At 44.5% G+C, this 27,094-nt stretch overlaps 1 protein-coding gene across 4 annotated transcripts in view; it reads left to right on the forward strand.

The window, feature by feature from the left end:
* Positions 1–27,094, forward strand: part of MEGF11 (multiple EGF like domains 11) — a 358,447-nt gene that overhangs the window by 253,864 nt on the left and 77,489 nt on the right. For all 4 annotated transcript variants that reach the window (XM_042856570.2, XM_042856571.2, XM_065559191.1 and 1 more), the window contains exon 11: positions 6,672–6,846. In XM_042856570.2, coding sequence (XP_042712504.2) covers positions 6,672–6,846 — 175 coding nt within the window. The remainder of the gene's footprint in view (positions 1–6,671; positions 6,847–27,094) is intronic.

Genomic DNA, 27,094 nt, shown 5'->3' on the forward strand with positions numbered 1-27,094 from the left:
TCTTCATTTAGTATGTGCATGTGTAAAATATTCAAGAAAATAATTATCAGGGAAGGGTACCTGAAATGGAATAAACCTCACTGAAAAGGTCAGATCTTAATTTTTTATTCCTTTTTGCTTCATTTAAGACCCAATCCTGCGAGGTTCTGATCACTAAATTCCTGCAAGATGCTGAGTGCCTGTTGCTCCCAGTTGATTTCAGTGAGTTACTGAACACCTAGCAGGAAGTGCTCAGAATTGGGCTCTTCATCTGCCAGACTAACGCCATTGTATGTTGACACTTTTCTACCAGGCAACAATAGAACGGGATAATGTAGGGGCTTGGATTAATAAATGAAAGGGATTTTTTTACTCTCCCTCCTGCTCTGATTCCTGATGTCCCATCCCTTACCGTTAAACATTCACAGCCAGGCCAGGGTTTTGTAGGTTTCATAAAGAGGTAGGGATAATTGATGCTCAGGCAGATGTGCCCTTGATATAGATATTCTTCAATTTTAAACCAGACTGGTGGAGACCTGACTGCTGCTGCTGACAGACCTACATTGCAATCTTGCAGCCTGCTAAAACACAAATCCTTACTCCTTAATTATATATGTAAGCGGCACAACTAAATTCTTGCACACATATAAAGATACTTCAGGCAAATCTGTTGCTGTGTTTGACATAGACGATATCAGTCTGGAAAACAATCAGGTGATCTTTCATGTGGAATAGCTCAATTGTGAGTGTTAAGACTTTGCGACACTAAGATTTGGCACTTTTACTTTAGCAACTATGGGTGACTTAAAAACCCCATCGTTTTGAGCAGAGCCACAATTACAGGTGTGTTCTCCCCAGTGAAATTGTTGCTTGCACTGCGTGGTTTGCCTCTGAGGAGATTCTGCACCTGCTAAGACCAGGCTCACACAGCTCACAAGTATTTTATAGAACAGCATGGAAGCCACTGCAGTGAATAAGAGTGCTAGGAGTGTATAGCTGAGAGTTAGACACGGCGGGTTAAGGCCGGATCCTTATTCAGAGGAGGACTGAGTGTAGTAGTGAGGCAGAACAAGTGCAGGCCCGCTTGATAGCTGTTGGCTCAGTTGCCGGCTGGAGTGGTCAGGGCTGTCTCACTTGGGAGGAAGACATGGGCGGCGGGTATCGTAGGCCAGGGGAGGCTAAGCCTCCCCAATTAGGCCGTGTCTGCGCCCCAAGGCCCTGCCCTCGCTCTCCCTCTCCCCTAACGGCTCAGGCCAGCATCCAGGGGCCCCAGTGGTCGGACTGGCCGGCAACATGGTGCTCAGGCCAGCCAGCTGGCCGGCAGCCCAGGGGTTGGGCTGGCTGGGGCCGGCCAGCGTGCGCACCGGGGCTCCTCCGGCCGCGGGGTGGGGGTGGCTCAGGCAGAAGGGGCGGGGCCAGGGGGCTATGCTCACCGAATGGGGAGTTCACCCAGCGCCCATGGAGGAAGATGAAGGACTCAGGCAGGAGTGTAAGAAAGGTGAGCACACTCTGAGGGAGTAGAAGGAAGATCCTTTTGAAGTGGCTGGTTGGGCTGGCTGGAAGAACCTGCATTGCGTGGGGACGGGCTAGGATGAACAGTGTCTCAAGGAGGGTTAGGGCACGTGTTTTTAGAGAGACTCGAAATGTTGGTGGATCGAGGCCCCTCTTAGCTTTGATCCCCTGTAATAGTTAGTTACTTTCTACAGCTGATCTGCTCTGGGTTGCTGCCCAGCCAGTGTTTCCGATGCCTTTCCTTCCATCTCTGCCCCATCAGCTTCACCTGCAGCAGCGTCTGCTCAAGATGGTATCTCGCTCTCCTTAATAAATGAGTCTAGTCTCTCCATTGATAAAAATCTGTCTTTTCCCTGCATCTTATCACCACTGTTGTGGAACAGAGCGATACCAGCAAGCTGTAGAGCTGTAAATGTTTTTTCATTCATCCTGGTATTTCAGCCTTCCACTTTTCAATGAACTCCACAGAATCCTGCCAATTTCTGAGCCAAGGAGTGTCTGAGCTGATAGGAAATGACCTTCTCCAAAGACATTCCATATTTTGAACAACTCTTTGTACAGACTTTCTACTTGGTCCCATGTAGTGCATTCCTTACCCAGATTTTATCTCTCCTGGGGCTGCTGGCTTCCAGAGTGACTCAGTTTCTGACAGCCATCTGCTTTCCAAAACTGCTATTAAAAGCTGATGCCTAGTTTGTTTTGAGACCTTAACAATCTGGGATAATGTTATTAGCCACTGGATAGGATGGATGGGAGAGGCCGGCTTCTTTTTCTGTCAATAGTTTTGTCCTGTTCAGTTCAGTCCTTGGACAACTAGCTTAAACTGTAGCTTTTTGGGGGGAGGCGGGGAGAACATGATTTGAAATACAAGATCAGCTTTCTATAGAATCGGAGATTATAAAACCTGAGGGGCCCATCATGATAATCTAGTCTGGCTTCCTGCATAACAAAGGCCCAATAATTCCTGCACCAAGGCATTCTGGGAACTCCCGTACAGGGTTTCAGCCAATCCCAGCGCTAAGTACAAAGGGTTCAATTGTGACTTGAACTGTATACCCAAGGAGGCAAAAGAATGTAAAGGTGTAAGAATCCCCACTCCTGCCCAGAGTCTACCTGGACACTGAGAGCAGGTGTGCAAGAGTACAAAAGGCTTTACTCCCTTATGCCCAGCAGATGGGCAAAATCTTGGCTTCATCTCCCCAACTTGCTGGCCAGTGCAGCTGAGCCAGCGACGGGGATTAGCAGTTTTCTGCTAGCATGGGCCAGCGGCAAACATTTTGTCCCCACCAGCAAAGGCAGAGCAAGAAGGGGACTAGGACTCCTTGTGCTTCAGCCCACATGTATGAGCCCACCTGGAACCCTGAGTAATGACTAACCCATGCTGAAGCCAGTGCTTCTGTGCCTTCACTGCTCTGCTGGCTAGATTAATGCTAGCTGGGGTTTGTCTATACGAGTTGCAGTCGCACCCCATGATTGCGGAGTAGACGTACCCTAAAAAGCATTTCTTAAAGGGAAATTGAGTGGGGGGGCACCAACAATAGTAAAATAGCAGCAAATAATTAATAGGAGTCGGGCTGATGCTCATTATAGCAAAATAACAGAGTGTGGGAAATGTACTGCTTTTACATGGGAGTGCAGGAGCAGAGGAGACTGTTCTAACCTACGGGCTGCACCAGAGCAACTCCACTGTCATGCCGGGTCTGAGGGGAGATCACTCCCCTTTTCCATTTCTCCCCTGCCCCCAGCCTGGCTACTTGGGCCTGGTGCCGGGGACATGTTTGGCCCTTTGCATTCATTCTGTCTCTTCCACATCTCTCCTGCCTAACATGGGGGGACATTTTAAGTAATCGTATTTGATAAGACTTGGTTTAACATAGAAACACACATTGCAAGATGTTGCAAGAGCGTGAGGGGAAACGAATGTCCCCTTGCTGCAAGAGATTGAAAAGCAGATGTTAGTGAGATTGCTTTCTCCGATTTGTCCACAGGTCTCATGTTCCCTTACCAGCTCATTGGATTGTCTATATTGTTTGTGTTTCTTAATTTCAGCTTATTGGCTGGCAGGGAGAAATTTCTTTTACATGTTATCCATCAGGCTGCCTGAGCATAATGTAGACAGATGGGCTTGAAGGGGACATTTTCAAAATGGGGAGAGAGGAACTATGCACATCTATCTGATTGTTAATGGAATTTCCTGTGCATTACTTTAAAACTTTTACCTTCCAGTGTCTAAAGTCTAATACAGTGTCACTTTGACCTACTGTATGTGGTGAATTAAATTCACTAAATTATATATATAGTTAAGTTTACACATGGACTGGATTTTTACAGAATGGTGATCACAAAGAAGAAGAAACAGAAAAGGAGATTCCTAAATCTATCTCTGTTTTCATGACAAGGGGCTTCATTTAGATTATTATGTAACTCTACTGACATTAGAATGCAGTGGTATAGTTCACAAGTACCAGAGTCTCAGCAATAATATCTCAATACTTGTATGGTGCTATCAATTACAAATCTCAAAGGGCATCATCATCCCATTTTACAGGTGGAAAAATTGAGATGCAGAGCGAGGGTAAGTGACTTGACCAAGGTCTTGGCAGAATCAGGAAGAGAACTCAGGTTTTCTGACTTCTGGCATAGAGCCAATCTAAGTCCACGAGAAAGGCTGTCCATCAATACAACCTGGCTATCAAAGATTAATGTTATGTTTCAGTGCACTGTATCTCTGTGGGATGTTCACCTACTGTTTCTACTTCCACCGAATAGAAAAAAGATACCATAAAGCTCCGTTTTATTAGAGGATTTTCCTGGTTCTCTGGTAGCAGCACTCTTTAATGGAACATACAGGACATACCTTTCGAAGAATCCTAAGAAAGACGAGCGCCGGGCCTGCGGGAAAAAAACAGTCTCATTTCTCTAGTATGCTTGGACTTTGGAAGAAAAGGCTGATTATGTGAATCTAGAGGCCATAAGCTTCTGTCGGGCATGTGCAAGATGGTTGCCCTCTTCCAGTCTGGAAGTGGAATTGGATCCATGGAGGGGTGACAGTGCTTCCACATACCTGCTAGTGGACCTGGGGGTGGATTCCATTCCCCCAACTCTTTTGCCGCTCCCTGCACAATGCCAGTTTACTCTAGTTTTGTTGCGGGTGTTAGGATGAATTTTGCCTTTAATAAATAGCCTGCATCCCATGCAAAAAAGCTGTCCTATTTGATAAAGGAGCCAGCCTTCAAGCAGAAATGCTTACGGGGTAGAGTATTTTCAATTGAATTGTCATAGACTGATTCAAACTGCTGTGATCATATATTATTTTTGAAAGATTTAATTTAGACAACAGATGCCGCACCGGTGAAACCCTATAATACGTGCAGTAGAAACAAAACCAAAGAAACAAAAAAAAAAAATCCTTTCCAGAAATATTCCTTTAATGTTTGGCTTTCTGCTCCCATTAGATAATGATGAATAGATGCACAGGGAGAAAAAATGAGCTTTTATTATTTTTATCTAAATGTTAAGAGGTGCTGCGTGAGCAACCATCATTTCAGGGGATGCTTTGTCAGAAGAATTTCATGGCTGGTGGTTCATTAGGCTGATGAATTGTTTTAATTAGTCAGTAAAACACTATTTATGATGAAACATATGACAGTCGCAAAATGTGGTGATTCTTAGTCACAACAATATGTGACTAATCTCTTCTACCAATGAGTGCATAAAATAGGCTCACAAGCGAGACTTTATGAGGTTACCTTTAAAATGAACATAGAGGATATTAATGGTAAAGCTACGAAGAAACCCATTCAATCAAGCCATGCCAACAAGTAACTATAAACAGTAAATAGAGTCTGGATTGGTAGGAACCAGGAAAAAGATTCCTAGGATGTTCTCTCTCTATAGATTTTATGTTCGAGAATAGGAGAGGAAATCCCCACTTGTCGCAAAGTTATTCCTCTTCTCTCTACCCGAGGGCCAGATGGTGCCATTAAGGCACCAAGTCTTATGGTGCAAAGGCCCAGAAGGAGAATAGTGCTTCCCTGAGTACCCCAGCACCCAGGAGAAGCTCATCCCCTGGAGCATGTAACATCTTCTGCATCCAGCTGGCTTCACTGGTCAGTGTAGAGGAGCGGCAAGGTGATGGGGGGAGCTAGAAGGGAGCAGTTTCTGCACAGAGAGGAGGAAGTGCGGGAGGAAGCACAAGGGGGTGCCCACTGGCTGCTCCATGGTATGTGTGTGTGGGGGGGGGAGGCATGCAGGGACAAAGGGAAGAAGGATGCTTGTCCCTTACCCACCTTGGGACCTGTATGAGGACCAGGCACAATCTGGCCCTTATAGCGTGATTTTTATTTATAGTTTGGCCCCTTTCTGCTGCCAGATGGGTGCCAAGGGGCCTTCGTGAAAATGGGATTCAGGCCCTTAATGGCTAGTGGAAACACTCGCTATTCAGCATTCAGGTACCTTAGAGAGTTCTGTTGTGTCACGCTCACAGAGGCCCTGGCCTGCCTCTCTGCACAGCGGAGAATTTGTCACAGGACTCCCGTTGATTCCAGCCCTGTGCACAGCTTCAGGACCGTGGCTTTGCTGGGCCCCATTTGATGTAGCTGAGGATTCCGGGCATGGTCTTTTCTGCGAGAGAAGAGATGTCCCCATCTACTTTCCCTGTGTCTAGTTTAGCTGCCCTTTCTGAAAGGTTCTGCCCTGTCATCACTCACCTCTGTGCCAGGAGGCTTGGAAGGATTCTGTTCAGAGCTCCCTTCCTCTCTGATCACTACACAGCGATCTCCTCCTCCTTTAGTTTATTGTTATCTTCAAATTGTTCCGAGCCCCTGCCCATCCTAAACTGACCATATTGTGCCTAAATACTGCCGTTTATGTGAGGCCTCCATTGACGTCTATGCCAAATCTCACATTGATTTGAATGGGGGAGAAGAGCAAACGCCGTGGTGTGTGAAATCCTCTGCTCTTTGCAGGTTTCTGAATGCCTGTGACAGGTTGGCGTCATGTCACCTTCATTTCCTGCCTTTTATAGCTGCCCTGAACAAATTTTAGCTTTTTTGTCATTTATAATCTAACTCTGGCAGGTATTTGACTTGGAATTTTCTCCTTTAAGGTGTTATTGCTATTTACAAAGAGCATTGTTTATTCATCTGTATCTCTCCGTAACGCCTGTCTTTCTTCATTAGCTGCCATCCACTCTCTGGAGAATGTACCTGTAAAGCTGGCTCGGCTGGACTCTATTGCAACGACACCTGTCCTCCTGGATCCTATGGCGAAGGCTGCCAGCTCACCTGCCTTTGCCAGAACGGTGCAGATTGTGGTAGTGTGACAGGAAAATGCACCTGTGCTCCAGGATATATGGTGAGAGAGAGACAGAAATAACTGGGTATTTAACATGGGATGCCTGCAAACAATAAAAGAGGAATTTGGTCTCATGGTCCTTTGTTCTGATGATCCCCAGCTGCTGTCTCCAGAAATGGGGGAGTGCAGCGATGGTTTAAGCCTCCTTTGTCCCCTACTGCAGGTTCTGAGTTGAGCCTGAGGGTTGGAGTCCCAGTCTGCTTTTTAGCAGTTGTCTCAATGAAGTATATATTTTTAGACGTGTGGGGTAGGATTTTCCAAAGTGCCTAAGGAAGGTAAGTGCCTAACTCCTGTGGGGAGTCAGTGGTTGTTGGACACCTAACTTGCTTAGGCATTTTGAAAAATATAGCCCAGGGAGCCTAATTCTCCCCTCATGAACACAGGAATAAATCAGGAGTCTATCCACCACTGAGAAACCAGTGTAAGAAAGAGGGAGAAATCAGGCCCACAGCCTGCTAATAGCAACTGTAAAATAAAGATCCTCTTTCTTACCAGGAATACCATTCAGATTTACAACATACAAATATTTTGGGATCCTTTACTCTTCCTGTATCAGAGGGGTAGCCGTGTTAGTCTGAATCTGTAAAAAGCAACAGAGGGTCCTGTGGCACCTTGAAGACTAACAGAAGTATTGGGAGCATAAGCTTTCGTGGGTAAGAACCTCACTTCCTCAGATGCTGGTATGCATCTGAAGAAGTGAGGTTCTTACCCACGAAAGCTTATGCTCCCAATACTTCTGTTAGTCTTCAAGGTGCCACAGGACCCTCTGTTGCTTTTTACTCTTCCTATTAGTAAAAATATATATTGCAATATATATTGCTCCCAGACTGCATTACTGCACAGATGAAGCCTAGTAAATTCCTATAACCTTGCTTCAAAATAATATTTAATCTCATAATGAAGAGGCTTCTTGCATAGACATTTAAGCAGCGTTGTTATTGAGGATAGCTCTGTAGTCACTGAAGCATATTTAGGCATTAGTATCATTGCTTTCTCATAATGTACTATAATCTCTGGCAATTAGTCCATGAGGGGATGTAAAGCCTTGAAATTGCTAATTTATTGCCTCTGAAGTGTATTTGTCATTCATACGCATGCCAGATGAATCAAGTTACAATAGTTCTTTCAGATGCTAGAGAATATAGACTGCAAGGAAGATGCGGCAGAATCTCAGCCACCTTTTCTCCCCACCTCGAACCCCTTTCCCCCACTGAACTAGCTTTGTGGCACATTCCATCTTCCGGGTGTGGAGCAAATATTAATGCTCCACCATGGAGCAGCCTGCAGGTTGTGCTGTAGATGCAGTGGGGCCAGAACCTTCTCATGTCACAAAGCAGATCATCTCAGTGACAGGCTTGAGACCAGATTCAGCCCCAGGTATGCACGCACGGCTCTGGCTGGAGCAGTGGGGAGCTGTCAGAGCAGAATTTTGCCCTTGGACTCCAGCAGCCCTGGGTGTGAATGGAGTGTTTCTGAATGTGGGTGTCTGGCACATGGCAGCACAGACAATAGAGTGCTGCTGGTATGGAACTGGACAGAACTAATTAGTCGGGGTTGGCATAAATGAATTGTTTCGTGCTTTTTTTCCCTAATGTGAAGCTTGGTTGCTGTAGCCCAGAGGGCAGCAATTGTGACATGTAATTGCAAAGAATTAATGTGAGATAAAAATCAGACATTCTGCAAAAGTATTGGATCTAAACAGAAGTTTCCATAGCAGGGTAAGGGAAAAGGGTTCATGTACGATAGGAAGCTGTTTAATGTACAATAGCTGGAAAGGCAGATAGGTTGGAACTAGAACGTTTCAGTTTGTTGGATAGCTAGAGAGTGTAGTGACCAAGAAATGGCAGGGCCTTTTCCTGGCAAAGAACTCCCTCTACCCACTTTTCTTGCACAGATGGTCTGTTTTTTTAACTGTGCCATGGCTCGTCTGTGTCAGGGCAGCTGGGCAGGGTTTCAAAATGAGTCATCTGCGAATGCAGCCAAAACTGGGAAATTTTGTTGGGACGTAGAACAAGCCATTAAAAACACAAAGCATCTGGTCACCTTTGCTAAATGTATTTAAGTGGAAATACAGCCATCCCATAAGTTGAAATGCGTGTGAGCAGTTTGCTAAATTTTTGGAAGTTAAACAGATTTTAAGTTTTAAAATAAAAACGTACAGTATCGCTGTGAAAATATTTATTAGGTGTGCCACTTCTAAAAATTCAAATGCCAAAGCAAAATATTGGCCAGCTAAAACATCTTGGATGGGGTTTCAGATCATTTTATTTTCCTTGATGGACATTTTGGATGAAAGTCTGCTGCCAGATCTCCACATACATGTCTCCAAAAAGTGACTAATGCTGGTATTAAAGGTGCCTGTAGGGGTATTGCTTGTTTCTGCAAATGTACAGTAAGTAAAACTCTGTCCTCGCTAGGGGATTAGACCACTTTAACAATATTGGGTTCAAGACCAATATAGTTGAAGTGGTACAAAAACTGTGTGTAGACCAGCCCTAAGGGATGTCTGAAAAACCTAACTGATCTGTGCAATTTTCCCATATTCCTAATTGTGTTTAACTGAGTCCTGACCTTGCCAGGAATAACTCACTGGAGTTAATTGCTTCCTTCGCTTACTGTGGATTTGCACTAGTGTAACAGAGTTCAGATTTACATTGGTGGAAGTGAGAACAGAATCTAGCCCACTGCCAACAGAGTCTTCAGATGAATATGTAACTCACATGTAAGGTGTGTGTCACATCCCTGTCTCATGGCTAGCATGGAAGATAACAGCCAATTACTTCTGAAGGTGACAGAATTATTCTGATAGCTCAAGAGGTAGAAGTCTGTGCTGTGGTGCTGAAGTCTATTGGTTCTAGCCCTGCAGATGACCTGTGGTTCCAAACATTAAATGTAGCCACCAAGGACATGCCTACGTCCGTATCTTTACACATCTGCTAATGTATACGGCAGATGGCAAATTTCAGCAGATAGGAACTTTGTCTGATGGTGGTGACAGGTTACCGTGTGTATGTGGTGAGGTGGCCCAGATGGCGGCGGCAGGATACCGTGTGTATGTGGTGAGGTGGCATATACGGCGGCGGCAGGATACCGTGTGTATGTGGTGAGGTGGCCCAGACGGTGTCTTCTTTATAATACAAATGGAAGTGTTTTTGTCTTTTTTGAGGTAATGGGGCATTGGGTAGGGGAGACGAATGATTATTAATACATTTCAGTTCCGATCTTGGCCCCAGTGTACAAGGAGAAAGTGGGTTGTGTGATGGTGGGGTGGGGGTCCATGGGAGTTGAGGGGAACAGAATCGTCTCCCCGCTGGCTGCAGAGCTGGCTCCACAGCTGCTCCAGCAACATCGGGGCTGTAATTGGTCCTGCAGCTGCTGAGTCTCTCCTATGCAGGGGATCTGAGGGGCGCAGCTGTGCCGTTAAGACAACTATGGAGCACTGTAATGACAAGCAAGCCCACTGGGAAGTTAGTATGCAGCACTTTTAATAAACATGCATGAGGACAGTCCCTGATTACCGAGTTGCTTAAGCACCAATCATGGATTTGAAAAGCCCTCCCCCAACCGTACCTGTATATTGGGAATGCACACTAGTGATACGGAAGAATCTGATAAACACATACAGGAAGCCACTGTAAAGCAGAGGAAACTTCTCTAATGGTAGAAATTCCACCCACTCACCCCTGCCACAGAAAGTCACTCTGTATTCCTCGTGATAAATGACTTGAAAGTAATTGTGGAGGTGGCAGTAGGGTTTACACTGACTCGCTGTGTCCTCCCTTCCCAAGTTTATAGCGTTTTGTCTGTTTTCCAAAAGTCTAAAGGCCAGATTCTGCCCTCACTTACACTGTTACAAGCCCACGCAAGGCGATGGTGCTACTGGGGTGTAAGTGAAGTCAGGATTTGCCCTGACCCTTCTTTTGTTTTTGGTTCACTGAATTTTATTTCTGTAATTCAATAAACGAGGCAAAGAAGGCCAGAGGATATGAATTAAATATGACAGAAGACCACAGGAATCCTGACCTTCTGTCTCGCAAGGAAATCTTGAAACCAACCCCCAGCACATACCTATCAGCTTTCCAGTTACTCAAGTCATTATAAATGCTGCTGAAATGAGGCTGAAAAGTTCACGCTCTCCATTCTGCAAATAATTGCAGCTCTCTGAGAAACTATGGTTAACTAGCTACTGAGATCTTACTTGGCTTTATGCTTTGTTTCTTTGCGGGTGTTTTGTTTTTCCTTTGAAAAACTTATTTACCTTCAGATTCTTTTTTGCTATCTGGTGTTGTAAGGAGATACGGCATAAGAACATTTCTCAGGCTAAGACGCTTTCAGCAAACTTTAACACTTGTAGATGGAGTGTTTGGTCAGCTTTTACTTCGGTGGGTGCGCAAAGTCTATATTTCATATCTGGATGACAGAACTTATATTACTTTAAAGGTTTCATCTATTTATGCTGCAGTTTTTTGAAGACCTGTCTATTTTTATTGAACCCTGCATGCTGGCAAGCAAAGCTAGCACTTCATCACCGAAATGAAAGAATTCATTCTGACACTTCTTTTTCTTGACTATATTGGTAGTTCTGATACAGGCCCGTCCCTGTATTATATGGTAAGGAAAGGGATGGAAACTATAAAAATAATCTCTCTTTATAAGAGAGAACTTTTCTTTTGGAATATCCCTCTGAGTCCTTTAGGCTTGCCCAGTTATGACCCTGTATTATGCATCTATAGTCTTTTGAATCTTTTGTTATTACTCCATCAAAACTGGATTTTAAAAATATTAATAAAGGGATGTCCTTAGTTTCTATCCTGATCTTTAAACCCTTATGTGAATGTAACTCCCATTGAGCTCAATGGGGATTTTGTCTGCAGAAGGACTTCAAGTTTTGAGGACTTTGGACCCAAGTGTGTCTGAATCCTTAATTTTGTGTGTTAAGTGGTAGTTTCTGAATGCAATCCTTGGTCCACCACTGAGAAACAAATTCAGCCTTTGAGTTTACATATAAATTTCTGCACATGTTTGGAGTAGAATCTGTCCATTATAACACACCATAAATAACAGGGTAAACACTGTATAATATAATTAAATAGAAATCTACTACAATATACAGAACAAACCTAACAAATAATCTATCAGTTAACACAAACAAAAATCTCTGGCCAGTTTTCAGCTCCTATAAAAGAAACAGATAGGCCCGCACAGCCCACACCAACATGAATAAAACCACCAACTACCTTTTTTCACATTCTAAATCTGTAAAGGGGGACTGAAGTGGTCTTTTGAGTGTTCCCTCTGGACTCTGGCACACAACATCTGTTCCTCGATCCTTGAAGGGAATACACAAAAGCGAGGAAAGCCATTCGTTCATCTGCAGCCCTTATTCACCCATCACTTTGGCCTGAGAGCAAAGAGTCTTGGGATCACAATAGTGAAGATAGTAACCTCCTGGAAAGAATTGGGGGGAAGAGATGCATTGTGCCAGAATTTAACTTAAATTAGCAACGATGCATGGTAGAGAGGATCAAATGAGAACATCCTTGGTATTTTTACTTTGACTGTGTAAATGCACGTACAGAAAGTGACTGTCTTTCTATCCTGAATGTTGGTTCATGTCTTGTCAGTTACACCACATAATGCAACGTGTCTCAACCTACACCAAATCTCCCTCATACTTTTTCTGCAAAACAGAACTACGTCTGGTACCCACTCTCCAGTTCTGGCCCTTTAAAATTTCCTCCTCCTTGAAGGAAGGGAGCATCTTACAGAAACTTAGTGTTCTTCAGCTGAATTTACCAAGCAGGGTAGAAATCCCATGCAGATCAGGAGGAATTTAAAGGGCCAATGCTTTCTCTAACACTCATGATTGATAAATATAAATGTATCAGAAGAATCACATTCTTCCACATATTTGCTTTCATCTTTATTATAAATGTACCATCCTTCACCATTTCAGAAGCAATATTGGCAAATGAATGAGATTCTTCATGGTCTCATAAACCCTTGATTCAGTAGTAAAGGTATTTTATAAACTTCACAGGATTCTTGTTATGAAAAATGATCCTAGGGTTGAGATAGTGGATCTGTTTTGGGGTCTTTAATTCATTTAAATGATCAGTTTCTCTTTGAGGCAATTCTAAAAGTACTTCAGTGGAAGCTCATCTCAGAGCAACAGGGCACCTCATCAAAAGATTTAAAAAAAAAAAAAAAAAGAGGGGGAAAAATCTTCAATAGAGCCTCTCTCCTTTTATCCTTGATTTACCGAGCATATCGGTTACCCCCCTTTGTGAACAGCTCTTTTCATTTATAAGTATAAAATAAATTCAACTCTTTTATCATGGTGTTTTTGTTACCAATCACCAATATAAATTTTACTGGCTGGTGGGGGCGGGGAAGGTTTTGTGGCACAGCGATTGTCGAATCAACTGGAATATTACAGGCAACAAAAATAGTTTGCCCAGTCTTATTTCACAAATTACCTAATGGCACAAACAAGTTGCATTTTCTGCTTGCCCATTTGTATTCATAATCCACTGCTTCAGAATGAAGGTGAACCGCTAGTAATAGTGGCAACCGCCAACAGAGAGGCTGCACATGTGGCTTTTTGCTCAGTGCTAGCAAGGTGTGGCTGAATCAATCAGTTGCAAGACCAAAAAAAAACCGCCCTGCATCAAGGTCCCTAAAATAAAAAGGACTTTGTGTGGCCAGAGTCTGAGCTTGGAGCATGATAAGGAAGCAACCTGGCTTTATACCATCAGCCTTTGCACTCTTCCTCCTCCCCGGATGTTTTTTCAACATGCCATTTATTGCCCCTCCTTTGTTTTCTTCCCTTATAGTCATATAACTGTCCCTAGGGGGATTAACTGTCTGAGGTGGAGTGAGGCCACAAAATGGGGCATTTTGTGACCTCTCCTGTATTCTGCCTTTTTTGCTGGGCATTGTTGTCAGCTGTGGCTTGATATCTTGCCACAGAGAAGGAGTGGCTATCTGAACCCATCTCCACTATCTCAGCTACCCAGGAAGTTAAGAGACCGGGATCATATGTGGGACAGGGGTAACCTATAAAGGACTATAAAAGTGAAGACCAATTTGCGGTGGTGGAAGGGGGAGGGGAGCCAATGGAGAGATGCAAACAGAGGAGTAACATGATCAAACCAATGAGCGAGGCAGATGATTTTTGGCTGCAGTGTTTTGAATGGATTCTAGAGGAACCAAGGTGCTTTTGTCAAGGCCAGAAAGAAGGAGGTTTCACTAGTTGACATACATGGTAGCAAAGACTTGGATAAGAGTTTTAGAAGTGTGGATATAGATATTGTACTGAAAGAAGTACAAGATTTAGACACGTGGATGTGTGGGTCTAGAGAGAAGGCCACATCGAAGATGATGCCCAGGTTATGGATCTGAATGAGAGGGAGGATGCTAACATTAATTAATTAATCTGACCTTGTCTGGAAGTTCGTTCCACAGCCAGGTCCACTCCACTGAGAATGCTTTATCCGCAGCTCCCACACACTTGGTTCTGGGCTTAGTGATCTGCACTGCCCAGTTAATTGTTTTTGTCTTGGTGCTTCATAGACGGAGATGCAGTCTGTAATGTAGCTGGAACCAGACCTGTTCATTGCTTTGAAGATTAGGACCAATGCCCAAGACTCGTTGCACAAGTGCACTGGGAGGGACTAGAGCACAGATTTGTTGAGTGAAATCCAGTGAAATCCTTGCTGATCTTAAACATAAAAAAAGAAGCTTACAGGAAGTGGAAGATTGGACAAATGACCAGGAAGGACTATAAAAATATTGCTCAGGCATGCAAGAGTGAAATCAGGAAGGCCAAATCACACTTGGAGTTGCAGCTAGCAAGACCTGTTAAGAGTAACAAGAAGGGTTTCTTCAGGTATGTTAGCAACAAGAAGAAAGTCAAGGAAAGTGTGGACCCTTACTGAATGAGGGAGGCAACCTAATGACAGAGGATGTGGAAAAAGCTAATGTACTCAATGCTTTTTTTGCCTCTGTTTTCACGAACAAGGCCAGCTCCCAGACTACTGCACTGGGCAGCACAGCATGGGGAGAAGGTTACCAGCCCTCTGTGGAGAAAGAAGTGGTTCAGAACTATTTAGAAAAGCTGGACGAGCACAAGTCCATGAGGCCGGATGCACTGCATCCAAGGGTGCTAAAGGAGTTGGCAGATGTGATTGCAGAGCCATTGGCCATTATCTTTGAAAACTCATGGCGATCGGGGGAGGTCCCGGATGACTGGAAAAAGGCTAATGTAGTGCCCATCTTTTAAAAAGGAAAGGAGGAGGATCCGGGGAACTACAGGCCAGTCAGCCTCACCTCAGTCCCTGGAAAAATCCTGGAGCAGGTCCTCACAGAATCAATTCTGAAGCACTTAGAGGAGAGGAAAGTGATCAGGAACAGTCAGCATGGAGTCACCAAGGGCAAGTCATGTCTGATTAGCCTAATTGCCTTTTGTGATGAGATAACTGGTTCTGTGGATGAGGGGAAAGCAGTGGACATATTATTCCTTGACCGTATCAAAAGCTTTGCTAAAGTCTCCCACAGTATTCTTGCCAGCAAGTTAAAGAACTATGGGCTGGATGAATGGACTATAAGGTGGATAGAAAGCTGGCTAGATCCTCGGGCTCAACGCGTAGTGATCTATTTGGCAGCTGGTATCAAGCAGAGTGCCCCAAGGGTTGGTCCTGGGGCTGGTTTTGTTCAATATCTTCATTAATGATCTGGAGGATGGTGTGTATTGCACCCTCAGCAAGTTTACAGATGACACTAAACTGGGAGGAGTGATAGATACGCTGGAGGGTAGGGATAGGATACAGAGGGGCCTAGACAAATTAGAGGATTGGGCCAAAAGAAGTCTGAGGTTCAGCAAGGACAAGTGCAGAGTACTGTACTTAGGACGGAAGAATCCCATGCACTGCTACAGACTAGGGACCGAATAACTAGGCAGCAGTTCTGCAGAAAAGGATCTACGAGTTACAGTGGACGAGAAGCTGGATATGAGTCAACAGTGTGCCCTTATTGCCAAGAAGGCTAGTGGCATTTGGGGCTGTATAAGTAGGGGCATTGCCAGCAGATCAAGGGACGTGATCATTCCCCTCTATTCAGCATTGGTATGTCATCTGGAGTACTGTGTCCAGTTTTGGGCCCCACACTACAAGAAGGATGTGGAAAAATTGGAGAGAGTCCAGCAGAGGGCAACAAAAATGATTAGGGGTCTGGAGCACATGACTTATGAGGAGAGGCTGAGGGAACTGGGATTGTTTAGTCTGCAGAAGAGAAGAATGAGGGGGGATTTGATAGCTGCTTTCAGCTACCTGAAAGGGGGTTCCAAAGAGGATGGATCTAGACTGTTCTCAGAGGTACCAGATGATAGAACGAGGAGTAATGGTCTCAAGTTGCAGTGGAGGAGGTTTAGGTTGGATATTAGGAAAAACTTTTTCACTAGGAGGGTGGTGAAGCACTGGAATGGGTTATCTAGGGAGGTGGTGGAATCTCCTTCCTTGGAGTTTTTTAAGGCCTGGCTTGACAAAGCCCTGGCTGGGATGATTTAGTTGGGGATTGGTCCTGCTTTGAGCAGAGTTTGGACTAGATGACCTCCTGAGATGCTTTCCAACCCTGATATTCTATGATTCTATGAACCTAAACCATGGAGGAGGCAGGCAACTACATCTTGCACCAGCCTGACCCTCATCCAGAATGGGGAGATGGAGTTTTCTGGTGAGATAGAGGTGAAAGGAAGTGTTTTTAGTCATTGATAATTCCAAGTCATACAGAAAGTTTCTCTGTCAGTTGGACTGCCTGCCTGTAGGCCTCCATTCATTGGTGTCCAAGAGAGCCCTCTGTGGCATGTTCCATATTTTACCACACCGTTCTACCCTAATAAGTTCCAGCATCTCTACAAGGGTCCACCTTGCTCGTTTTTACCATTCCCCATCCAGGACCAGCAGTTGGAGGGGCACCGTCCTGTCACAAGTTGCTTTTGAGAAGCAGACATCTGAAACCATTTCCAGGAACTGTCTTTGTTCATGTCCAGGTGAAGTAGCCACTCTCATTTGGTTATTGGCAAGGATGCCTAATGTGGCAAAGGGTTTAAGAAGGCTTGGCTTTCCTGTGCAAAAATGGACTCAGTCAGATGGATGACTTGTAATCCCTGGGAGTCCCCCACTGAATGCTCAGAGATCAACGGAAGGTCCTCGTTGGGTCCCACCTTGATACCCCTGCAAAATTATCATCTCTGAATTTGCTAACCTATCTGCTTGCATGCACAAAAGATCTGCATATCCAAAATGGCTGCCCTTGCCATTTTAGTGGGCATAGGGGACTGGCTGCTCCAGGAGATAAGCCTTTCATCCCTTGGCTACTGGTGCAAATCTGGGCTAAATCAGTACAGATTGGAAATTATCTTCTGTTGGCTGTTCAATGGCCTGTATGAAATGAATTTGGTCTCAGTCCAGCTCCCAGTGGGCATGTGTCCACATCACTAATCCCATCTCTGTTGGCACTGATTGGCAAGCTTGCTGCTAGACTGAACCACCCTTTCACCCTCAAGGTCAAGGTCAATGATGGGGCCATGTGACCAAGCTTATAATACCAATCCGGGGCTGAAGTGTTTCTGTGGATAAATAGAGAACTCCGTCCCTTAGAACTGTCAATCTGGCGCCTTTCACGAGCATTACATTCATCCCAAACTGTGTTCTGTTTTTCTTACATTGTAGACGCCTTTTTGAAAACTTGGTCCCCTGTGGAATGGCACCGCCAGAGCAGCAGCCTATAGAAATGGGGGGGAAATGGTTTAGCTGGAAGCTGGGCAGGCACAGTTTAATCAGGGCCAATTGCAAGAGAGGAAAGTTTTTTCTCAGCCCCAGAATGTAAAACAGTAAGACATCCTGCAACCTGATCCCAAAGTAGGGTCATTATTGGGAGACCACCTGTCCATTTCCAGGCTTTCAGATGCAGCTGCTTCCCAGCTGCCTTTTATACCAACAGACCAGGTGCTTGCTGCCTATTAAACTTGTCCTCCTTCTCCCCCTGGAGCTTCTGCTGACCAATTAGACCTTTTTGCTGGATCACTGGCAGCTACACTGTCTGGGAATCTTTGTGTCTGTAAACCTGACAATGTTCACATCAGCCTCTGGCTGTAGGGGACATAATGAAGGGTCCCCTTACACCCACAGGCATTTGTTGTGTGCTTTTTAAGAGGTGAACTATTGTGCTGAAATATTTAGCAAGGTCAATGGATGCAGTTCACAGTGGTTCTGCATGGTTTGCAGAAATTATGCCTCTTGCTTTGAAATCCTTGCAGTTTTTTTTCAAATCTCCGTTACGAACTTCCTTTGTTTTGTTTTGTTTTTCTCTCTCCAGTGGAGGAGCCTTTGAACCTGTACTGGGAAGGCCAAATTCTGCTCTGTTACTCCAGGTTTACTTTAGCATCAATTATTGGCTTCCATGGCATTGCCCCAGATTTACAGGAGAACAGAATTGCCTTCCTCTATTAATGAGCCATGTCTGTTGTCCCCCTTTTTAATACTTGTTCAGTTACATGCAGCATGTATAATCTGATAACAGCAGTAGTCAAGTCCCAATTCTCCTCCTCTTTCTTCTTTTGTTTGCTTTTTCCTGTAAGCTCTGCTGCTGTTCTATTTACCTCAATACTCCAGAATTTTGTAAGTGGGTCCAAAGGAGCTAGTTTCATATAGGAACTCAGAATGCTTCTCTTTGCTACCAGTTGACATATTGCTTCTGTTTCACCTTTAATTGGCAATGTGGCTATGTCAAATTGTATTTCCATTTCTGTAGCCTCATCCAGTACCAGAGGGGCTCAGTACCTAACTGCAGACTGAGTTATTTTATACGAATTTTGCAGGGAAATCTATTGTTTGTTTAGTCTCCAACTATTAAGCTTCTAAACTTAAATATCTTCATTGGTGCTATTTGCGTAGCTGTGGACCTGTCTTTGCATAGTTGCTAGTTGATTCTCTTTCTAGTTCAGATTCCAGATTGAAAACTTAAGGGTTGCTAAAACCACTACAATAGAATGTAAATCATTGGTTAGTTTTTCATTTCATTTTCTATTTAACTGTGGTCTCTGAGGGCTCGATTTTATCCTTTTTAGAAAAGTGCACGTAAATCCAAAATCCCAGCGTAATTTTGCATTCTCGTGAGGGCAACAGAACTTCTACCAGATACTAGTCTGTTTTTTCAGGCTGTGTGCGTGCATAGGCATGTCTTGTTTGTCTGTCAATGGGTTCTTCGCTTCGGCTAAACGTGGTTTAGTGTTGAAGCCATATTTACTGTGTGTGTATATACATGTTTGTATTAACATGCGCACATTGGGGGGAGGGATAGCTCAGTGGTTTGAGCATTGGCCTGCTAAACCCAGGGTTGTGAGTTCAATCCTTGAGGGGGCCACTTGGGGGTCTGGGGCAAAATCAGTACTTGGTCCTGCTAGTGAAGGCAGGGGGCTGGACTCGATGACCTTTCAAGGTCCCTTCCAGTTCTAGGAGATGGGATATCTCCATTCTTAACCGCAGAGGTATTGCCATGATTTTATAGTGTGTGTCTTCAGTATTCTGACAATTCAATATAGAGCTGAAACCCTGGTCTTTTTTTTAATGAACATGCACAGATCAGATAGTAGCAGTGACCAGAATTATGTTAAGTAGACAATGCAATATATGCATATTAAATTGCCCAGTTCAAACTGGTAGAACCCTAAATACGTAGCACTGAAAAATGTGATGTACCAAATTCATCCCTGGTGCAAGCCCATTGCAGTGAGTAGACTCACCCAGGAAAGGGTTTGGCCCAGTATATTGTCACATTTTGTACTACAGGCTTGCTGTACTTAGTGTGGGATGATTGAAGAGGAAGTCATGTTACACTGGCTGCTCAAAAGGTGACATACCTCAGCCTAAAGCCAGCACCCGCTCTGCTGTTCAGTTCTTGCCATAAAAAGCACCTTCTCACCTACACAGCATCACTGGAGTTTTTTAAGAACAGGGTAGGCAAACACATGTCAGGGATGGTCTGGGTTTACTGGGTCCTGACTCGGCACAGCGGGCTGGATTACATGACCTGTAGTGACTCGGGCATGGGCAGTCATGTCTAATGGGTTAGTCAGGTGCCACACCAAAGGTCAGAGATGTAGTCAGTCTCAAGGGTGGGACGTAGGAACTGGGACTTGGAGTGAGGCAGGAAAGCAGGGACCACGAACAGATGGGGATAGGATAAGGAGGATAGGAACAAGCAGGAAGGCAGGGCTCTGGAGTCAGGTAAGGAGGCAGAGTCCGTGGCAGCAACCAGTCAGGGATTCCTCTAATTTCTCAGACAACTTCCTTTGCCTCGTTCTGGTTTAAATAGAGCTCCCCAGCCAATTAGCGATGCTGGAAGTTTCCCCCAGTCGGGAGCTTTGTGGGCAGGTCCCTTTGTGAGCTAGCGCTTTGTTGGCTAACGTCTCCAGTTATTCAGGTGCACTGCCTGGTGGCAGCCATGGGCTGAGCTCTGCCCAGGGATCCATGGGCCCAGGTTCAAGGCCCCAGTCCCTTCTGGCCCTACACGTCCATGTTTCTCTGAGAAGTAATTTGCTTTCCATTGAATTCTCTCACCAGCGGTGTCCTGAGGTGGTTAACAAAGTCGGAGAATACTGCCAGTTCTCTAGTAGATGTGTAACAGAGAAAAAGACTACATCTGTGAAATGATGGACTCCAGTCATTGACTTCTGGACCTCCGGGGAGTGTTGCAAAAACTACAGGATGCTCTCGAGTGCTAAATTGTACGTTTAGCTCTCTGCTTATGCTGACCTCCCTACTGCAGAGCTGTGCAGCCTTCTCAGTTGGGGGCCAAATGTACTAGTTCCAAAAAGGCAAGAGGCTGCAATCAATACTTGGAGACAGATCCTTGTCCCATGCCCCTTCCTTTGTGCCACTTTGGCAGTGCAAAATGAGCAGAAACCACTCCTAATTCCCAGCTGGGGATTTCCCCCACATGGAGGCATTCACAGCCGATGCAGAGTTGGCATAGCCAGCTCCTACATCGTCCTCCTTGTCCGGGGAGCAGAGTGGGATGGGGCCGGAGTGCAGTGTGCTCTGGCTATCCTCAGCTGGTGGTATGGTTTCTTAAAGTTAGAGCCACCCCCAGATTGAGCTACCCTGAGCCAGGGCTGGATCAGAGAATCAGGGAGCCTCAGCTAGTTGTTGGTTCTCATTTTCCCCTCTGTGTGCCTTGCCCTGGGCAGTGATGTGAGGAAGGGAAGCCCTCCTTGACTAGGCACTCCCTGAGCTCAGTCAGAGCTAGGTGAGCTTCTGTTGTGCTCTCCTTGGGGCTCCCAGAGCCTGGCAGGAAAGCAGCTCATGGAGCAGCCAGTGGTACTTTCTCTGCCCTCCCTTGTCCTGCAGCTGGTGTAAATTAGGTTAGCTTCATTGAAGTCAACAGAGCAATGCTGATTTAGACCAGCTCTGGATCTGGCCCATTATCTTTGTTCAATTCTGTATGTATTTTGTTTAACGTGCATGTCTAGATGATTTGGATCATAGGAATAAAACTACTCCTGGAATCAGGCCCATGGTTTTAATATGCAGAATAAATTATTTTTATTGAAAATTTGTTGTAACTGATAATGTGAAGGAGGAAAAAAAATCACACAAGGCTAGATTCTGCCGCCCTTTAATCACACTGAGCATTACTTCATGCCACGAGTAAGTCCATTGAGCCAGAACATTTCCCACCTTTGATGCATGAGGTGTGTTAGTACTAAGCACTGGACAGAGTGTGGCCAGAATAGTTTGTGCTATTCTGTGAAACTGGCACATCCTTAGGGAACTGCTAGTGTAGCCGAGAGCAGCCCTTAGGCTGCTCTAATTGACACTGGGAAATAAAGCGGCCCCAATGGGGGAGTGGAAAGGTAGCTTAGAGCACAGTCTGGCCACATTCAAGGTTCTGGCCCATTTTCTTCAATGGGACTGCTTGTGGAGTAAAGTACTGCTCACCATGAGTAAAGTGGCAGAAATAGGCCCATAGAAAAAACATTTGGGCTCCAATTCACTAGATACAACTGTCATCCAGACTGCATTGGAAAAACAACACCAAGGAGTGTTTAGTTTTGTTGTCAATTTCCACACCCAATTCTCTCTGCTTTGTTTATGCACAGCAGGGGCTTTGGTTGTTACACCATTAGAAATGTAGCCAGTTCTTCCTTGTTCTGATCTTTGGGATTTATGCACCTGTATCTCAGATCTCACGATATATCTACCAACAGTATGTTTTATTTTGCTGACTAACCCTTTCCAGGAAGTCAAGTTTTCCTTTTCTATTTCACTAAAACCCTTTTACAATAAACTAAATTTCAGAATTATTACCAGGAAGGCAGATTTTTGAACTCTGCATTTACTATATCTACTGTATACATTAATATATTAGGACAAATTCAGAGGTAAATGCCAATGTCAGTTACATCCATTGGTAAATCAGTGTAAGAGGATGTAATTTAAACAGCAAGGGATAAAGGGGTCAGATTTTAGAAGAAAAAGCAACACATCGCACCCACATCCAAATGCATCACCGCCACATGTGGCACTAATTGGTATAGTTGTGTTTAGTCTCGCTGGAATGCCCTGGGATTGATTGGGTGTGGAGAAACTGAACTCACCCCTCACTTCTAGAATTGATGTCTCCAGAAGAGATATGATGCCCTCAGAGGAGTAGAATGGGGAAGCCTTCACTGATGCCATATTGAAACTGCTTTATGACTAAATAGAGGACTTCGGTCTCCAGGACCCTCAAGGCCTGTAACTTTCAGGAGCACTAAATTTCCTCTTTAAACAAGCATCACCCTCCCTCTCCCATCCCCTCCCCATCTCAGAAAAGCAAAGAGTGAAATAATGAAGTGAAACTGTCACTGGAAAAGGTTTCCCAGTGGCTACTGCCGTATGTATGTGTATTTAAATATCTGGCACAGCTACATCAAATGACATAACAAACCGAGTAAAGGAAAATGTGTCCTTTCTCAGGAACAGTGATTATCTGCAAATTTAAACCCTAGATTATACTAGTAACAAGAACCTTATGGCTGTTGCACTAACCTTTTTTCTGCATTTTATCATTAGCACCAATAACAACATCTGCAGGGAGTAATTAGTATCGCCCAGAGGGGAAAGGAATTCTGCCGGAGGACATCATTATGTCTGGAAAACTAAAGATGTTGTAGCGTAAGGTCATGAATAAATTGCTGGTGTCTGGGGTGGAGGAGAAAACAGATAAAAAGTTCAAAGTTTCATATTTCTGTTAATGTGCCTAAGAAGAGCACGTTAAAATTTCCATTGGAATGTCATTAGGGAAATTAGTCAGTTCCACCAGTTCACTTTGCTGGATACCATATGTTTACCTTGGGGGAATGTTTGGAGAGAACCACTTTGGGTTGATTGTAAATGTCACAATTAAATAAGTAAATATTACAGAGCTGTATCTGTGATCTGCACCAGTGCACAGATCCTGTATACCAGCACGTTGGTGTGTCCTATTATGTATATATGCGCATATAAATATGTACTTTGATGGAGTAAATCCATAGCAATCAGCTTATCTGGACACACAGACACCAGCCACAAACAGCATCCATATTTTGTCTTCCTGATCTGTTTTATCTCTACATATCTAATGCACTGTACTTGCCCTTCTGCAACCATTTTATGCATGCATTGTAAACTCGGAGAGCCTGTGCGTGGGACATCCCATGTTGTGGTTGATCGGAACTGCATATATAACTCACATGGTGCAAAAAAGATATTCTGTAAATCTTTCAGTTTTCAGAATATCAAATTAGCCATATAGTGAGTACAGTTTATTATTGGCCCAAATATGTGGGACAGTAAATGTCTTAAATTTCTATTGATTCTGCTAGGCGATGAGGGTGCTGCGTGGACCTTAAGAACACTTACACAAAACTGTCGCCTAGGTTTTTAAAATGTGAACTTAAGACCACACTCAGTAACAACTCTGTTAGCCTTCTGCACTGCAGAAGCCGTGGAAAATTGATTTTCCGTTTTCCCATTGGCTTCAATGGATCTAGATTTGGTCCCGCAGTGTAAACTTTTCCGCTGGATTTTATCCACTTTTCAAAGTTTTAATTTCTCATCTCTTAAACGTTCAAAATACAAAAGCCACCAATTATGGCCACAGCTTTGTGCTTGGCACAGTTGCTCATTTTTAGAATCACAGCTGGCATCAGAATACTGGATACCAATTTCCAATATTTTTCCCCCCGAAGGCTGCTTTTTAGGCATTTAAGGGCATTAAAGTTAGTGAGAGTCTTTCTGTGGACTTCGATGAGCTTTGTAACAGGCCCTTAAAATGTGAGCGCCATTGTTTAAAGTATAGCAAGAGCATGCCTTTAACAGAAACAAATAAGCTTACACATGCTGTTAAGGCAATCATGAACAGGAAAAGTGCTTATTTCTTTAAGGATCCAGAATTTGTTCACACAATAGCACTTAAAGCCTTGGTGTGTTTATAAGCTCTGCTTCCCATTTTACAATAACTGTTTTGGGGAAAGGAAATCTCCACCTTACTTGTGAACAGAAACAAGACATGTTATCGACTGCCATCTGGGAAGATGGATGCTCTGGCCCTCATGAGTCTATTAATATTTGATGCTGATGGATGTGAACTGGCAGCTTGCATTATTGATGGAATTGGGTTCCTTGGACCTAGCGTATCAATACTTAGGGGAGAATTAACAATAATGAGCGTTGCATGCCCAAATCTCTGCCAAGGAATGTAAAAGCCTATCATTTAGTTTTAGCAACAATTAGCTAATATTTCCTGTATTATTGTTACTATTAATCAACTATTCATTCTGATTACAAGTCAACTCTTTGGCGTCACCGGTGCCAGACATCCCATGTGTGTATGCTTGGTGCACTGTGATGTTCCCATCATGTTCAGAATTAGAGCAAATGAAGGGCCTGCTCTTTTTAGTTGCTGAGCATGCCAAGAAGTGCTGAGTAGCCTCGCTCCTGTTAAATGGAGGCAGGGCCGGCTCTGGCTTTTTTGCCACCCTAGGCAAAAAAAGCCACCCTCCGCCGGCCCCCCACCCCCAGCGCGGCATGGGAGGGCGCCGAGCCCGGCTGCGGGCCTGCAATCCCTGACCTGCTGGAGCGCCGGGAGCAGGGCGGAGAGCCCGGCCGGGGCTCTCCGCTCTCCCCGACGGCCAGAGCACCGGGAGGAGGGCGGAGAGCCCCCGGCGGCCAGAGCGCTGGGGGGAGGATGGCGGAGAGCCCCCGGCGGCCAGAGCACTGGGGGGAGGATGGTGAGCCCACTGCGGCTCCGCTCTCCCCTCCCCGGTGGCCGGAGCGCCGCGGGGAGGGCGGCGAGCCCAGTCGCGGCCCCGCTCTCGGGCCGGAGCGCCCCGCCGCCCCAAGCACATGCTTGGTGGGCTGGTGCCTGGAGCCAGCCCTGAATGGAGGTGTTCAGTATTTCACAGGATTGGGCCTGAAGAAGATGTTGTGGGAAGTGAGAGAACATGAATCAGGCAGACACTGCTTTACAAGGGGAGATGGACTTTAATGTCACAGTTTCCTGAATTAGGGCTGATCCAATTCCCGTTAAAGCCAGTCAGTCTTTCCATTGACGTAAGTGAGAGTCGAATTTGACCCTTAAAGCCATAAAGTTTTGTTCGGATGGATACAGGGCATACATTTTGATGAATTGAGCCTTCAACTTGAAATACCGGAGCAACCAAATGAAGCGCTTCTGAACGTTTATGATGTCCATATGGATCACTCTGGTATGGAAGAGAGACGTTAAATATCAGGTTATTTATAGCTAGATTTTTTTTAATATAGCTGTAATGTTTTCAGGGGTATACATTTGATTGAATTAGCTATTCCTTCCCATCTCACATACCAGATTCAGGCTTTTCACTATACTCATTAACCTTCTGAACTTCACAGAAAAAAAAGAATAATCAACATAAGGTGCACAGCTGTTGATTAATTTTACTAAATAGGATAGAAATATAAAGTGCCATATTGCAAGAGGGAAGATCCAGTAAACAACATTTGATACCAGTTTAATAGAACATATAACTCATTAACAACTGGATAGAAATGTACTGCAATATTATCCAGTGAAGCAGGTGGGAAGAGGTGCATGGAATTTACATATCTTTAACAGTACCTTAATGTATTTAATTCACAGGTCAGTCTCCCAAATCAAGTTCAAAATGTTAATAACTGGTTCTGCATTTATAATTAATAATATCTTAGTGCCAGTGCTACAGTTCAAGTGCATTTTCCTATTATATAATTAAGAAGTTAAGTGTATGTGGCAGTTGTCACTCAGAAAGCGTTCTGGAGGTCTGGCTAGTTATAACCAGGGAGAGAAATCTCATTACGCCAGCTAGGTGGGGGAGACAAGGTGTTCTGTTTTGCTTTTTTAATTCAAGGTTGTTCACACAATAAATATAACTGCGAAGGGACAAAGTAGCTAACTGCGGTTAAGCCACAAAGTACAGTATACACCTCTACCCCGATATAACGTGATCCGATATACCATGAATTCGGATATAAGGCGGTAAAGCAGCGGGGGGGGCGGGGCTGCGCACTCCAGCGGATCAAAGCAAGTTCGATATAATGCGGTTTCACCTACAACATGGTAAGATTTTTTTGGCTCCCAAAGACAGCATTATATCGGGGTAGAGGTGTACTTAAATTACATACCTTAATGGTCCCCAAAACCCAAAGACTTTTAGAGTAAAGGCTGAATTGTCATGGTGGTACTGGGCATTTTTTATAACACCTTTCTTCTTACGAGCTCAAAGTGCTTTATAAACATTTACACCCCTCATCCCTGTGACTAAAGTGGGAAAATATTATTGGAGCCAGACCTAGTGATAGTGATAACTCTGCAGGGAATTTGCACCACGGGAGGATCTGCCCCTTGGGATCCATGGTACAGCTGGCACAGGGGGATGTTGCATCTCCATACCCATAGTCACCGAGTTAGCAACAGAACCAGAAGTCCAGACACTCCATCTCTAGGCCACACCTTCATCCTATTTACTGGAGCATTTTAGATCCATGCCCTGTATTGCCACAGTGGGGTGACTGAACACTAGACTTTACAAATAGCTCTGCTTTTCTTTCCTTCTACAAGAAAATCGCTTTTACTTCTAGATCACCGGTTCTAATCCAGCACAGGTTGTAGCCATCAAAAATTAGTAGTGACCACTGGCTGTTCC

The sequence above is a fragment of the Chrysemys picta genome, chromosome 10 (genome assembly GCF_011386835.1).
Source record: "Chrysemys picta bellii isolate R12L10 chromosome 10, ASM1138683v2, whole genome shotgun sequence".
In the NCBI taxonomy this organism is placed as follows: domain Eukaryota; kingdom Metazoa; phylum Chordata; order Testudines; family Emydidae; genus Chrysemys; species Chrysemys picta.